The sequence below is a fragment of the Engystomops pustulosus genome, chromosome 7 (assembly GCF_040894005.1).
Source record: "Engystomops pustulosus chromosome 7, aEngPut4.maternal, whole genome shotgun sequence".
In the NCBI taxonomy this organism is placed as follows: Eukaryota; Metazoa; Chordata; class Amphibia; order Anura; family Leptodactylidae; genus Engystomops; species Engystomops pustulosus.
The window spans coordinates 117,312,611-117,324,975 of NC_092417.1; the positions used below are offsets into that span (position 1 = coordinate 117,312,611).

Here is a 12,365-nt window from a genome sequence, read left to right on the forward strand (position 1 = left end):
TGGTCATCCACTTGGCAAATGATAATGCATAATAATATCTAGTCAAATGAGCGACAGACATACCACCATATTCTTATGGTAGTGCATAGGGCTCACCTTTTAGGCCTCTTACCTGGCTAAATAAAATGATTGATGACAAGCCTGGTCTTGACGTGAAACACACCTCGTATCTCATGCACAACATGTTTTTTGCCTAAATTTTACCATTGTTATTTCATACAAACAATCGGTATGTCCAAGGACGTACGAGATCCTCATCTTCAGAGGGCTATCATTTTGGGCCTGTGGTACCTAGAATCTTTATTTTTTTTTTTCTTCTTTCATATGAATTTTAAAGTTCTGTTTCTAGGTGCGATCAATGTTTAAAGTCATCATTTTGGGTGCAATTATTTTAAAATCCCTCCTGATGGCACTTTAACAGTTAATAGCTCCGAGGGTTCTGATAACGCTAGCAGGGTAACACTGCTGCATCGGATATAGCGCTAGGAGATGCTTACTTTAGTAGTGGTTATGGGTGACAAGTCCTCATTAAAATTGTAAAACTTCCTCTGACGAATTAACATGACAAACTTTATGGAAACGCCAGGGAATGGCCTAAGCCAACTAATAAACATCTACAGGCGGTCCCCTTCTTCAGAACACCTGACTTGCATACGAATGCTACTTCCAAAAGGACCTCTAGATTTTGGTAATTTGCTGTACTTTAGTCCTAGGCTACAATGATCAGCTATTACAGTTATCAAATGTGTCTGTAATTAAGATTTATTGTGAATCCTGGTTCTTATGACACCCCAACATTTTCAACCCAATTGTCATGGAGACCAAAAAAAAGTTTGACTAGGGTTACAATAATAAAGTATACAGTTCCGACTTACATACAAATTCAACTTGAGAACAAACCTACAGAACCTATCTTGTACGTAACCCGGGGACTGCCTGTATACCCATTTAATTTTATGAATTCCCCCTTAAGTAATACAATGGTTTAAAACGAGACAGTCATGGCAACGGATCTCCGCTCCCCGATGATGTTGCGTCAATCTCCAACAAGATGGTGGCGCCTAAGCGGTGCTAGCGCCGACCACGGGTGTTACCTGTAAGTGTTTGCTGCGATATGCAGAGACTACCGGCTATGGAAAGGGCTCAGCCCATGAGCCTTCTCCATGTACTCGCAGCCGACCTGTGATGTGCTAATATGTCATGAGTTGTGAAAGTGTTAAGTTTTGTGTGTTATAAGCACAAATCCTATTATAGTAGACTGGAATATTGTGTAACCTGAGTTACAATTGGGACTAAATAACTGTGTAGTCTGTCTGTAGTAAATTCTTTACAAATGTACCTTGAGCCTTATTTTCTCATTTTGCAGGGTTTTTTTTATGAATACTTGCTTTTTCATCCACCCTCATAGGATTTCATTGTAAGATTCAAGAATTGCGGGGTGGTGCGATAGCTGCCTTTTTTGAGCTAAATGAGACCTACCAGGAAGTCACAAAATGCCCCTAAATGTACACGAGATGCCATATGGTCACTCTGTAGTCCTGTTACAGCTGCTTATAGCAGACATTAAAATTATGTATTTAAATTAAGCTTTGTGTTTTTGCAGACTTCATGAAGAGATTCTTGACTTCTACAAATATATGTCCCCACGACCTGAAGAGGAGAAGATGAGGATGGAAGTTGTAAATCGAATAGAAAATGTAATAAAGGAGCTGTGGCCAAGTGCAGATGTAAGTATTGTGTTCTCCAGGTAACACTCCATTGAGCCTTTCCTACTACAAGGACGTATCTGGTGAATAAGGTTTGCTGTATAGGACCGGTCATCACCAGAGCAGATGAATGTTGCTGTACAGTCTGCAGAAGTCGGTTAGCATTAACTGCATCGTTCACACGGGGAGAATTTCTTTAGGCAAGAGACAAACTGGTTGGGTTCACTGCAGCATGTCCCCAGCAATGCTTGAGTTGGCAAAAATCACTCTATATTGTTGGGATCTGTGAGTCTTTCTGATCTGAATTTGCAGAGGCCTAGGGTGGAATTCAGTTGATGTGTATTTTTCCTTGAATATGAACCTTTGCAACACAAAATTATTACAGTTGTTTAAAGGACATCTACCACCAAGATGAGACTGTATGTAAATGAGCCTGAGGGGTTCCAGGCTCTATTAACGCCTATGGAGCCCCTCATGCTCATTTGAATGTAGTCATTCATCCTGGTGGTAGATGCCCTTTAAAGTAATGCTTTATTTATAAATGGCTTTTGTCATGTTGCAGAACTTGGACCTGTTGTTGTTACCAGCAAGCCACCATTCTTTGCGAATTTCCTAACCCATAAATCTTTCTTCTTTATACTTAAACAGTAACGCATAAGCGGGATGGCTGCATCAGTGTAGCTATAGCTACAGAACCTCTGTAGATGGCAAAGTCTCCAGTAGAGTTGAACAAACCCCCAGTTTTAGTTAGCCGACATGACGTGAATGTGTTGGCAAACAGCCAATGGGGTGGGGGGTGCATATACATGAGAAGCTGCTTCTTCCCCCCTGCCACCCCTCCCATAGGTCGACGGTGACTGAGAGGCTTTATGCGGCAGTCACCGCTTCTTGGTCACGGTAGGCCGCTGTAAGCTCATTCCGACTTTCTCAGGGTATGGTAATGCGGTGTTTGCTAGTTTATAATAAAGCTAGCAGTTTAACACTGCTACATCTGGGGTAGCACTAAGAGCTGCTTACTTAGGTAATCAGCTCCTAGAGCAGTTTTTTTTACGGTGATTCACAAACTCAATCCAAAAATACAAAGAAACTGGCAGGTGCAGTATTTGCACCCAAGATGCCTGTCGTCCAGCAGGAGAACGGGTAATTTCTCTGGCTGAATGGCTCAAGTATAAACCAAGGGGAACTTTTTCAGCATAGTAAATGTGCTGACAAGGTTGGCTTATACTAGAGTATATACCATACATAGTAATCGTTCCTGAGTTATGTTCAGCTACAGCGCTGCTCACCTGTTCTCTCTTTGTTGGGAGACATGCTGCCAATCCGTACTTAAAGGGAACCTGTCATCAGGTAACCCAGATTTAGCACACCCCCAGTCCCCACAGAGCATAGTACATGCACTGCCAATGTGTTTTCTATAAGAAAAGGTTTTACAGAAAAAAAAGATATGTTATATAGATCCTTTCAATACCATATGCTGTGTGACTAGTCACCTGGGAGTGACTGGAAAGGAGCAGTCCCCCCCCCCCCCCCACCCCACCTTTGGGAAACTGCATGTGTCCTTTTCAAATAAATAAATAACTCCCATCTCTCAGGATTGGCTGTAGAGGAGCAGGGGGTGTTGCTAAGCCAGTTGATGGGTGTTTTCATATATTTGAAAAGGACACATGGAGGAGCAGTTTCCCAAAGGTGGGGGGGGGGGGGGAACTGCTCCTTTCCAGCCGCTCCCAGGTGACTAGTGCCTAGTCATAAAGCACATGGTATTTAAAGGCACTATATAACATATAATTTTTTTTTTTTATTTTATTTATTTTTTATTAATACAAGAACACTTTGACAGTGTAAGTGCTAAAAATTGATCTCCTAGTGACAGGTTCCCTTTTAAGGCAAAATACAGAGCACCCCTTATCTTTTTTCCAGCGCCACCACAGTAGGGTGATATTTGTTTGCCATGCCATGCACTAATATCTGCCTTTCTTATAGTCTGCATACAGCCACTGTATACGTTTTGTCTGAAAGCAGTTTTGGCCTCCCCCTACTTACAGAACTAGGATTTGTAATGCCTGTTTCATAACATATTTTTCCATGAGGCATTTCCCTATTAATATTTGGTTACCTGTAGTCCAATGTTTGTATGTGTCAAGGTCAAAAATTACCTTTTTATAGTCCAACATGCGTGCTCTAGATAACTAAGGCAGTTGTAGATTTTCCCATCTAGGAAATTTTAATTTTGAGGGTCTGCTAATCCTGGTTTGTTAAGGTAGCTGCAGATTCTTCATGTAGACTTCACAATATTTGTGCCCAGCAATCATCATGTAGTTAAACATGGTAAACGGTATGAAAGCAAGCTCTGTACCAGGGATTCGGTCTAAGCAAGGGATGGGGGGGCGGGGCGTCAAAGAGTCCTTGCAATTTAAAGGGGTAATCCAGGAATATGGAGTCTGATAAAATAAAATAAAAACCTCAATACTTTCAATAAATGAATATAACATAAGCCCATAACATTTTGTGAATCAAAAGCAAACTATTTAAGCTCCATTTTATGTCTATAGTAGGCAAAGATATTACAAGGATGGCTGCCACTGGAAACTACAAGTCCATGATCCTTCAGTTCTCAGTAGCTCCTCCTCCTCCCTTCTATGTAATGATCTAACAGACTGTTCTGCTCTGTTACTACAGTAAGGATGTGTGTAACTGCCACATAGCACATTACCCCACTGTGCAACCAACTGACTACAGCCAAACACATTGATCACATGACCTGCCCAGGCAGGTGCAGGACATGTGATGTGGACATGTGACCAGCAGCCATCTTCTGTCCTGTGTGAGAAAATCGCTGATTAAAATGGTAGTAGCATTTTCATTCTTCCTTAGTGTGCATGTCAAAAGCACTATAGGGAAGCAAAATTTGAAGTGACTAATTATATATTGGCTTATATTTTTAAGGACCCATAATTTATGCTTATTCTTGGAATACCCTTTTAATAATACCCTCTTTAAAGGGCCAGTTTATAGGAAGCAGGAGGAGAGGGAGGGCAATCCTAGCAGAGTAAGGTAACAATTTGGAGAAGGAAAGTGGAGAGGCTTCAGCAGGAGCAAGATATTGTATAGAACTGAAACTTCATCACTTTGTTGACCATTGAAAAACCTTAATTTGTGTGTGCACTTGTGTTTTAGGTTCAGATATTTGGGAGTTTCAAAACAGGACTGTATTTGCCTACCAGGTAAGGAGTTTTCTTATCTATTAATAACTATATAAATGGCTAAAATTATATTGTTGGCTGAATGAATTGGCGCTCACTTGTCCTAGATATCAGTCTGTATTTATCGCATTCATAGGTGTAGCCATGGTACTGTTTCAAGGTCAAGTCCTGCAAGCAATGGCTCTTTATTTCACACTTCACATTTTACAGCTGTAGGCAGTAGAGGTTTCCATTCAAGCATACAGATTTGGATGAAGGAGGTGATCATATACCCACCTATATTTCTCCTGGTGGTATAGGTGATATTTTGAGTAAATGTTTGTGTATCTCCTTGCTATGACTGTACAAGTGGACAGAGATGATGGTGGTGATAGGCTGTGAGATTTGTTATGTTCATTGCAAGCTCCCACGCCCTGGCTGAAACATAGAACCAGACAGGGAACCTTTCTGAATATTGAGGCTTGTCTGGTTGTACATAATAGTTCTTGCAATAATGTGGGTATTATAGTTCATATATGGTGTTGTTTAAGATTAGATGGATGCCTATGGCTTTGGGCATAGAATTCATGTGCATTGTGATTGGCCTGGATTAAAGCCTACATCGCGAAACTGAAACACGCTCTTGGGCATGTGGGGGCCTCGATGCAGTTTTTCAAACGTAAATATTCTTTCCAAATATAGTAAAATAACCTGTAAAAACCTCTCCTCGTTCTATATTGGGTGAAGATTGATGTTGAAACACTATTTATGCTCCAATCGAATAAATTATTTGATTTGTTCTTGTAGTGACATTGATCTTGTGGTTTTTGGGAAATGGGAGAATTTACCACTTTGGACTCTTGAGGAGGCATTGCGAAAACACAAGGTGGCCGATGAAAACTCTGTCAAAGTACTGGACAAAGCCACAGTGAGTTCTGGGTTTTACCACTGAATAATATGTCTCTGTATTAATGAGAATATTTCATCATAATGTAATATATTTTCATAATTTATTTTTTCTATATCCTATATTACATGGGATTTATATGTGCAGTTGTGGTCTTTGAATTATTTTGCTTTCTCAATATTCAATGAAGTGAAGATCAGAGGCAGACAATTTAGTAGTATGGCAAACAATCCCACTTCCCAGGGCTTTGTGTTTTTAACCCCTTCACGCTCCGTGGCGGATATATCCGCCACGGAGCGCAGTGACTTAGCGCTCAGTGGCGGATATATCCGCCACGGCGCTTATGCCGGCTCGGCTCTGGATCAGAGCCGAACCGGCATCGGGAGACACGGGGTGCCGGCTGTAACTAATAGCCGGCACCCCAGTGTAACACCCGCGATCGGAGTTGTCTCCGATCGCGGGTGCTTAACCCGTTAAATGCCGCGGTCAGCGCGACCGCGGCATCTAACATGCATCTGGGGGATCTTTCCCCCACGATCGGCCCCCCCGAACTGTTTTCGGGGGGCGCCGATCGTTGCTATAGTAACTCTGGGGTCCGATCTGGACCCCAGAGTTACCTGCAAGAACTGCCAGTAAGATGGCGTCTGTGACGTCATCTTACTGGCACAGTGCCAGCCTATGCAAGTGTATAGGCTGACACTGCTAATATCCTGCAATACATGAGTATTGCAGAATATTATCATGAAGAAGCAATCAGATGATTGCTTCTTCATGTCCCATGGTATAAAAGTGAAAAAGTTAAAAAAAAAAAAAGTTATTCAATAAAAAAATAGTCATAAATCACTAAAAATGCCCCAAACTCCCAAAACATATAAAGAGACATATAACTCAAAAAAAAGTCTAAATCATAACACAAACCCCACATATATAGTATCACCGCGTCCGTAACAACCCGTAGAATAAAAGTAAATCATTATTGAACCCCCACGATAAACGCCGTAAAAAAAAACTGCTATAAACCTTCCAAAAATTATGATTTTTACCTTTTCAATCCCACAAAAAATGCTATAAAATGCGATAAAAAAACCATATGTACTCAGACATGATACTGGTGCAAAGTACAACATGTCCCGCAAAAAACAAGCCATCAACCAGCTCCGTAGCCAAAAAAGTAACAATGTTATGCCACTTGGAAGACGGCAATACATAAATGATAGATTTTTTCCCCACATTAGGGTTTTGTTTGACAAATTTAGTAAAACGTAAGAAAAAATATTCATGTCTGGTATCCCCGTAATCGTATCAACCCATAGAATAAAGATAACATGATTATTAGTCTATACGGTGAACACCAAAAAAAAAAAAAGTAAAAAATCCAGTACAGAATTGATGCTTTTCTACTCCTGCCCTCAAAAAAAGTTCCTAAATTTTCAACAATAGGTGATACCAACCCCAAAATGGTAACAATGGAAAAAGCATCTCGTCCCGCAAAAAAAATGCCGTCACATGGCCCCAATAACGAAAAAGCGAAAATTTTATAGCCTTCAAAAGGGGCCAATGAGGAAACTAAAATCCTGGCAGCTGCAGCGCCCTCCTTCCCTTCTGCACCTCGCTGTGCCCCCATAACACAAGTCACAGCCACATGTGGGGGGTCTTTGTACTCAGGAGAAATTGCAGAACAAATTGTATGGTGGGTTTTCTCTTTTTTTATATTTTGGAAATGTGTAAATTTTAGTGCTAAATGAACGTATAAGGGAACAATATGACCATTCTAAATTTCACCTCCATTTTGATTCAATTACTATGAAGATCTCAAGGGGTTAACAATCTTCGTAAAAGCTGTTTCTGATAGCTTGAGGGGTGCAGATTTGAAAATGGGTAGATTATATAGGGGGTTTTGATGCTAAATATGTAAAATTTCATTCAAAACTGTATTTATCCCCAAAATAGTCAATTCTGAAAATCCGGAAAAGCGATATTCTATTTGCAAGCCGCGTGACATCAAAATAAATTATCCAAACATTTCAGAAATTATGAAAATGTAAAGTAGACAAATGGGAAATGTTATTCAGCAACTTATTTAGGTGGTAAATCTATCTGCCTGAAAACGCAATGACTTAGAATTTCGAAAATGGCAAATTTTTCAAAAAATTTATCATATTTTTTTTTTTTTTTGTAAATAAACGCAAAACTTATCAGCCAAAATTTACCACTAAAATGAAGTACAACATGTGGGGAAAAAACAGTCTCAGAATCGCTTTGATAAGTAACAGTGTTCAAAAGTTATAACCATATAAAGAGACGCAAGTCAGAATCCAAAAAATCGGGCTGAGCCTTAAGCTACAAAATGGCTGCGTCCTTAAGGGGTTAAATTAAATAATGTCAAAATATGTATAAATCTGAGGGTACATTCATAAGCGGCATGCCCGCCGTGTGCTGGAGAGGAGGTGGTGGTGACCCCTCCTCCTTCCATAGAGAATAGCGGCGCACGCCACACTCGCCGAGAGAGAGGGCATGCTGTATCTTTGTGCGATGTGTGGCACCGTATCCCGGCCATGCCACTATTACGTCTATGGGGACGTACATGCGGCTGCAAATTTGCGTCCCCGCAGACGGCCATGTGAATAAGCCCAAAGATGACACAGTGGTGAAGATTGATGCAAACTAGCACAAAGGAAGATAAAGTAGTTGTCCATGGTGGCTAGTATCGTAACATGACAGGTGGGTACAAGTTACCTCTGTGACAGAGTTCTTGTATATGCACAGGGCAGTCTGTAGCTGAAGGTGGTCAGAGAACCTCCTAGCACTCTCCTCGACTTTATGCTTTTTATTTTTGAATCCTTTTTATTTTTTGGTCTGGAGGTCTGCCCAACACAAATGCCCCCCACCTTCTCATAATTTAGAACTGTGATCACCAGGTGTATCTGTAAAGCGCTACAAAATATGATGGCGCTTTATAAATATATTATTTTCCTGTGCACAGGCAAGCAGCTAACTCAATCTGTCTTTTGAGCTTCTCCATAACCGCTTTTGATCCACAAAGTTGACTATCCAAAGATTTTGTTGGTAGAGGAGGTCGCTTACTGTGACCCCCCCCCCCTACCGAGGAAGTATGTATTTTGTTTTATTGAGTGACTGATTACAACATTGTGACCCTATGCACCCACCTACGACCTTCCCTCCTGGTCTGCTACCTGGATGTCCCTCTCCTCGTGCTAAAAACTGCCGTGTATATTTCTTCCCATTCTTTCTATTAATAGGATTAGTAAATTGTTTGTTTCTGTGCATTTTCTCTATCAAATCTTTTTATTTTAGGTACCCATCATTAAACTAACCGATTCGTATACTGAAGTCAAAGTTGACATAAGTTTTAATGTTCAGAATGGGGTAAAAGCCGCCCAGCTCATCAGGGATTTTATCAAGGTCAGACAATTTTTTTTTGTGTGTGTATGTATGTATATATATATTTGCATATTACTGAGCCACTTAGGTGATTGTCCCTTGCCATTAGAACTTTAATACCACTTGCAGTGGTTTCAAATTGGTTTCAATTAGAAGAAGGGAGAAGATGCTTGGAGAATTCTCCCTGCCTTTTCTTCTTTTTCTTCCTTCTTTCTCTCACTATTACTATGCTAAGAAGGCAAATTCATGGTTAGTTCTTTAGATGCTGCCGATTCTGCGAGGGGCGGCTGCCTGCAGAGATCATCAGCCAGGGGCATAATGAAAGCCCACATGTATGCCCTTAAAATATTCTATTAACAGTAACTCATTTTGGTACACTGTACTACATGAGTAGAGTGGTGCAATTTACAAATGAACGTAAAAATATATATATATCCCATATATTTTGGCTATAGCCACGCCTATTGCAACTTGGTAGCTAAACCAACTAAAATAGCCCTCATATGGCTGTGATGGCTATAAATATGGGTCAAAAGGGGATGGTGAGAAAAATGTGTTCTGCCCAAAGCAGACTAAACAGTTACAGCAGGTAACTGGTGGGTATATTCAAATCGGGATCGGGAACTCTCAGCCAAAAAGGTTCCCAATCCCGATTTGACTATACCCACCAGTAGATGGTTAAACCAAAAAAGATAAATTCCAGCAATCATGTTGAAATAAAAGAATCAATGTTTATTGTAAACAATCTTAAAAAGTACAGTATTTTTTTATTAGACACCAATGCACAGGAGAGGAATAACCTGGCACTAAACAGTGTGGGCTAGTTAAATATATAGGAGTTATAGATTGATACATGGTCAATATATTCACAACAGTGAAAACAATAATATAATATCATATAACCATTGGCAGCAAGAAGGATGTAAAAAGTGTATTATACCAACTCATCCTACAGGCACAGTGACTATATCACATCATGTTGTTAATAGCAAAATATTCTAAAAGCCCACATGCCCTTGCCAGTGGAAAAGGAGCCACACACCGACCCTGATGATAGGTAGTCATAGCAAAGAAAATTCAAAACTAACCTACCTATGCTCCCTGCAGATGGAGCCTTGCCACTCCCTTGCTGTTCTCTATGACCCTGGCACCGCTATCATTGCTTAGGCAACGGTGTCTGGGTCACGAAGAGGAATGAACGCTGGCATCCAGTGTCCCCCTACTCTTTAAGAGCCAGGCGCCGTCGCCTAAGCAATGATACTGGCAGCAACGGCACCGGGATCACATGTCTGGTGATCATAGCTGTGTGTGTCTTGGACGCACACTGCGCCAATCATTATTTATTAATTTGTCCAAGATGCAGCGATCAAAAGAGCCACATCTGGCTCCCGAGTTTTTTCCAAGAATCCTGGCATGGGTAACAAAAATAAAAGCACACTAAGGCCCTATTCACAACTTGTTTTGTGCATCTGTTATTACCATACATCAGTAAAGCACTAATGACTGAGTATCAGTTCAAATGTTTGATTTCCATGGACTTCTAGGTGCACAACTTCTTCCGTTACTGCTTCCGTTATTTGAGTGGAAATGTTGAAGGAAAAAGCAGCTCTATATTTCCAAATAAACAAAAGTAATGCATTTGGTACAATAGAAATTTAAACTGGTTCGTTATACTGCTGTCATTTTCATTTTGGTGATTGGCAATAAGAGGTTTTAAGCCTTACCCTGCTCCCGTACCCCTTATGCCACTCTAAAGTTTTAAACGCCTTCAACTTTACTTTTAAGGAACAGGCCGCTTGACCAGCTGATGTTTATACATTTTAGCTTCTATATAGTGCTATGTCAATTTGTCTCAAAGGAACTGCCAGACTAAAGAGACCTTTTGGGGAATGGATTTGTTAACTCTGACCTAATCCTTCAGTGAGCATTGTGTAATTTCTTCTCCCATTTTAGCTATTAACTGGGAAGCCTTTTTAACACATGATTTGTGGGAGGAGGCTGTACTGGTTCTGCTTACAGTATATAGAGGATGTATTTGTTTCTAATACTACAGTAAAAATGTTCTGAGTTGGGAAATTAATTTCTTTTCTTTTCTGTTACAGAAATACCCAGTTCTTCCATACCTAGTGCTGGTTTTAAAGCAGTTTCTGTTACAGAGAGACCTCAATGAAGTTTTTACTGGTGGCATAGGCTCCTACAGTCTCTTTTTGATGGCCGTCAGCTTTCTGCAGGTAAGATGGTCTTGTTGCATTATTGCTACTTTAGCAGTCCTGCAAATACATTGAGTAAAATGAACTCTTGTGTTTTTTGACCTGCAATCATTACTTACTGTACTTTTTATGCTTTCCATGCTAGTATTTATCTTCAAACTTTATGGGAAGTTCTTCTTTTCCTTTAACCCCTTACCGAGGCCTCACGTACTAGTACGTCACGCAACGCCTGCGGGTGATTGAAGAGGGCTCACGGGTTGAGCCCTATCCATAGCTGGTGTTTGCTGCATTATTGACCTGAGGCTGTATGGTTTTTTCCTATTCATTACAATGTGCAATTTGCACGTTGTAATGAATGAGGAGGAAAATCCCCACCTACTGCCATACCGTAGTATGGTAAGATCAATCAGACAACCTAGGGTTAAAGTACCCTAGGGATTCTGAAAAATGGTTAAGAATAAAAAAAATTAAAATCACACCCATCGACACTGCCCCCCTCCCCCAAGCCCCTGTGTGCCCCCTCCCCCGTTTCTTAGAAGTCATATAAATAAACCGTAAAAACGTAAATCAGAATGCCCGATCGATCAAAATATCATAGCGGTTAACCCCTTAACAGAAAATAGCGCACAGTACTTGCCATGGAATATTAAATACCATCACTATGAAGTGCAATTTGTTACACAGAAAATAAGTCATCACACAGTTCTTTACATGGAAAAATAAAAAAGTTATAGATTTCTGAATGTGGGGAGTGAAAAATGGAAATGCAAAAACAAACGGGCCTTGGCGTTGAGGGGTTAAAGCTTATTGAGCCCCCAAGATGTGGAGGTAAAAAACGCCAGGTGTATATTAGTCCCTCAAACACAATATTTTATCTTCAAATTCTCCCGGTAGATGAGAAAAAAAATTTTATTTGGGGTTTTTTTCATATACAAATGCAGGGAGATTTATTGGTGCTTCT

At 40.4% G+C, this 12,365-nt stretch overlaps 1 protein-coding gene across 2 annotated transcripts in view; it reads left to right on the plus strand.

Annotated features, from left to right (window-relative positions):
• The window catches only part of TENT4B (terminal nucleotidyltransferase 4B), a 40,268-nt gene that overhangs the window by 17,204 nt on the left and 10,699 nt on the right, over positions 1-12,365 (plus strand). For both annotated transcript variants that reach the window (XM_072117683.1, XM_072117684.1), the window contains exons 2-6: positions 1,604-1,727; positions 4,881-4,927; positions 5,693-5,813; positions 9,108-9,215; positions 11,297-11,425. In XM_072117683.1, the coding sequence (XP_071973784.1) occupies positions 1,604-1,727; positions 4,881-4,927; positions 5,693-5,813; positions 9,108-9,215; positions 11,297-11,425 (529 nt within the window). The remainder of the gene's footprint in view (positions 1-1,603; positions 1,728-4,880; positions 4,928-5,692; positions 5,814-9,107; positions 9,216-11,296; positions 11,426-12,365) is intronic.